At 57.7% G+C, this 3,224-nt stretch overlaps 1 protein-coding gene across 1 annotated transcript in view; it reads right to left on the bottom strand.

The window, feature by feature from the left end:
• Window positions 1-1,171: 1,171 nt before the first annotated feature.
• The window catches only part of DUSP26 (dual specificity phosphatase 26 (putative)), a 4,759-nt gene continuing 2,706 nt past the window's right edge, over window positions 1,172-3,224 (bottom strand). The window contains exons 2-3 of the mRNA XM_008580955.1: window positions 2,523-2,737; window positions 1,172-1,963 (exon numbers count right to left, since the gene is read on the bottom strand). Of these exons, the coding sequence (XP_008579177.1) occupies window positions 1,764-1,963; window positions 2,523-2,737 (415 nt within the window). The 3' untranslated portion in view covers window positions 1,172-1,763. The remainder of the gene's footprint in view (window positions 1,964-2,522; window positions 2,738-3,224) is intronic.

The raw sequence follows: 3,224 nt of genomic DNA, 5'->3' as shown, positions 1-3,224 counted from the left end.
ACAGAGTAAGAGCAAGAGCACTTGTTAGATGCTGACCTTGCTTGGGCTTTTATCTAATTAAGTGATCACGACCACCTCATGGAAGTAGCCAGAACGACTGCCGGCAAATAGATGGGGAAGAGGCAAAGTGACTTCCCCCAATTCCCTAATTCATTTTCACTACCCCCACAGCATGATCGCATTATGTGTGTGTGAGGCAGAGATTTCCAGTATTTAGAGCTGGTGAAATGGCGTGGGAATTACATAATGGTTCCATATCATTAAAGATGTCTAAGCAAATGCTTGATGACTAAGGCCAAAGATACTGAAAAGGTGATTTATTCATGCCTTTTTGGAGAGTAGAAATGGGTCATCTATGCAGGCACCTTCCAACTTTAAAATTCTGAGTTTCAACACTTTGGGGGTAGAATATGCACTTTGGATATATTAATATACTTTTTCCTCTGTATTTTTTCCTTTTGCTTCCATTCCATTCCCTTTCCCCATCCAGACATATATTCTGTTCTGGGGACATGCCCTTTTTAAAAGGGGGGATGTGGTGGCGATTTGGCAGTTGGGTCACAGAAAGAACATGTTATTCTTTCTAGTTATTGGGTCTAATTTTTGATTAAGCTTACTAATAAAATTGTGTTACATTCCTTTGAAGCAAATCTGTTAAGACTAGAAGAGAAAGAAATTACATCTCCACTCCCCGCCCCCCAATACCTAAGCACCAGGCAAAACCCAAACCCCTAAGTGTAGGAGATTTAGGGCTGAGACTGATTTAAGATTAATATTCTGTTACCGCTTCAGGATGGGGACTGTGGATAGAAATAAAGCTGACTTTCTGAAAAAAAAAAATAAAGTTCTATTTCTTACATGCGTAAGCGTGTGAACAGAGACCTGTTTTAAGCTTGAGAGGTGCAGGGTGTGTCGCCTGAGCAGCGACAGAAAGTGGCTGCAAATCTGACGCGTTTGGTCCTCTGCCGCCCCCTTGTGGACGAGGTGGGAATAGCAGCTCAAGGGCGGCGTCTCAGAGCTGGTGGCATCTGCAGGCTGCCGGGGTCCGTAGGCTGGTGGGGTCCTGCCACTGATGAGAGGGAGTCGGGAACTGTCGCTGTCCCCACCAGGATGGCGTTCCCGGGAGAGAGGTACAGAACTCTTTCAAACTGTCAATGACTTCAAGACACTCTTTGCTTCCCCCCTCTTTATTTTTCCTCGAGACACCCGCGCGCAGTGAGCGGTGACCGTGTGACCCCCCGTCCAGCGCCCCTGACGTCTGGGCGCGAGCAGCCCCCGAGGGCGCGGTGCCAGCCCTCCCGGCCCCGCTCGCTCTGCGGGTCGTCGCTCTGGCTCCGCAGCTCTGCGCGCCGTGTGTCTGTCTGTCGCCGTGTGCGTCTGTCGCCGGGGCGGTCTCCACGCCACCCTGCCCTGCACGCCCGGCACGGGCACAGCACAGAGGCGACCCTTGCGTTTCGGCAAACAAGAGACGGGAGCGCTCGGGCACCAAGAGGGGAAGGGACCGCGCGTCCCTGGGAGCCCCTGGCTGGGGCGCAGCGGTGCCCGAACCCCATCTTCTGCCCACACCCCGCCGCCTCGGCCTCTGGTCTGCCGCCCACCACGCTCTGCCCACTGCCCCCAGCCCCGGGCCCAGGCCTCCCTCTCCCGCCACCACGGGAGGATGGGCCATCTGGGCCTCCCGCCACCTGCCACCGGGACCTCCTCTCCCCAGCTGGGAGCCGGGGACCCCCCGCGGGCCTGGCCTGGCCTCCCGCGCCCTCCGCTCAGGCGTCCAGACCCTGCCGCAGCCTGCGGTCCAGGGCCAGGAGCTGCCGCAGGAAGCCCCGGTTGGGGATGATGCCTCTGTGGTCCTTGACCTTCTTGATGGCCTCGACGAGGGAGAGGCGGTGGTACAGCATGAGGTAGGCCAGCACCAGCGTGGCCGAGCGGCTCACCCCCACGGCGCAGTGCACCAGGATCCTCCCTGTGGGGAGAGACAGCGGCACGCGCTGGGCTGGGGACGGCCGGAGGCCGTAGGGTGAGCGGCCAGCTGGGGGGAGAGGCCTGCCAGAGTGACACGCAGAGCAGCGTCCCCAAGCCTGAAGAGGGCTCAGGCTGGGGACCCCCCGCCGCCGTGCGCCCGGCTGCATGCAGAGCACCCCGGCGGCAGCCCTGGCCCTCCCAGGCCCCTGCCCCTTCCATCTGGCTGCTTCTCTCAACCACCGAATATGTTTTTATTTACATATGTATTTTTTTCTGATCACCAAGGCATTCTTACCATGCCCAAGGTAAAAATAATTGGAAAGTATAGAAATATGTTTAAACAAACAAAAAAAACACCTAAAATTGAACAGCCATATCGCCCGTAACCTTCCAGCCAGGTGCCACCTGCCACTCTGAGCGGTTTGGATGATTTCCTTCTTGCCTTTTTATGTATGGCCTTGGAAAAAAATGCCCCTGGTAGTACCTCTCTCCCCTTCACGTGGCCTCCCGAGCAGATGTCATGCCACTGCCCCTGTCGCCGAGCCCGCCTTGGCTCCTACCTCCAGGCTGGCTCAGCGCCCGGTGGATGAAGTCGGCCGCCGTCTGGAAGTGGACGCTCATGTCGAAGGCGGGCGAGTCGTGCGCCTCCACGCCCAGGTAGCGGATGCCCAGCCCCTCGTAGGCCTCGGGCGTGCCCCGCCACCTGCTGTGCGAGGCGTTGAGGACGTGGGTGATGCCCAGGCGGCGGAGCTCCCGGCGGTTGTTAGCGATGTCCCTGCAGGGCAGAGGGGCGGGGAGGGCGGGAGGCGGGAGTAGGTGACAGCTCCCTGTCCCGACCCGTCAGCTGCCTGGGTACAGGTCATGGCCATGGCTCCAGGCCTCTCCTTTGCTGACTAATGACCAGAAAGGAAGAACCGAGATGGGTCACGACTTGACGCCCTGTCCCGTGAGCTGTGCCGGAGAACACTGGGGACAGTTTGCCTGGAGAGGACTAAGGGGCGGGAAATAATCATCGTACAACACCCAGAGGGTGCTCCGAGGAAGAGGGATGTTCCCTCATCTGTAGGGCCCCAAAGGGTAGGACTAGGGTCAAAGGATTGAAGCTCCAGGAATGGATTTCAGTTTCGTGTGAGGAAGTTCGTGCTGACAGGCCGATCTAGCAGAGGGAAGGTTGGAGCCCCGGGACAGAGTGATTGTCCCGTCATGGGGGATGGGGACGTTCAAGGAGAGGAAGGAGACCCACGGGCAGGCCTGGATGTTCC

Source organism: Galeopterus variegatus, unplaced genomic scaffold (genome assembly GCF_000696425.1).
Source record: "Galeopterus variegatus unplaced genomic scaffold, G_variegatus-3.0.2 Scaffold2222, whole genome shotgun sequence".
Taxonomy (NCBI): Eukaryota; Metazoa; Chordata; class Mammalia; order Dermoptera; family Cynocephalidae; genus Galeopterus; species Galeopterus variegatus.
This window is presented reverse-complemented; position numbering and strand designations above follow the sequence as displayed.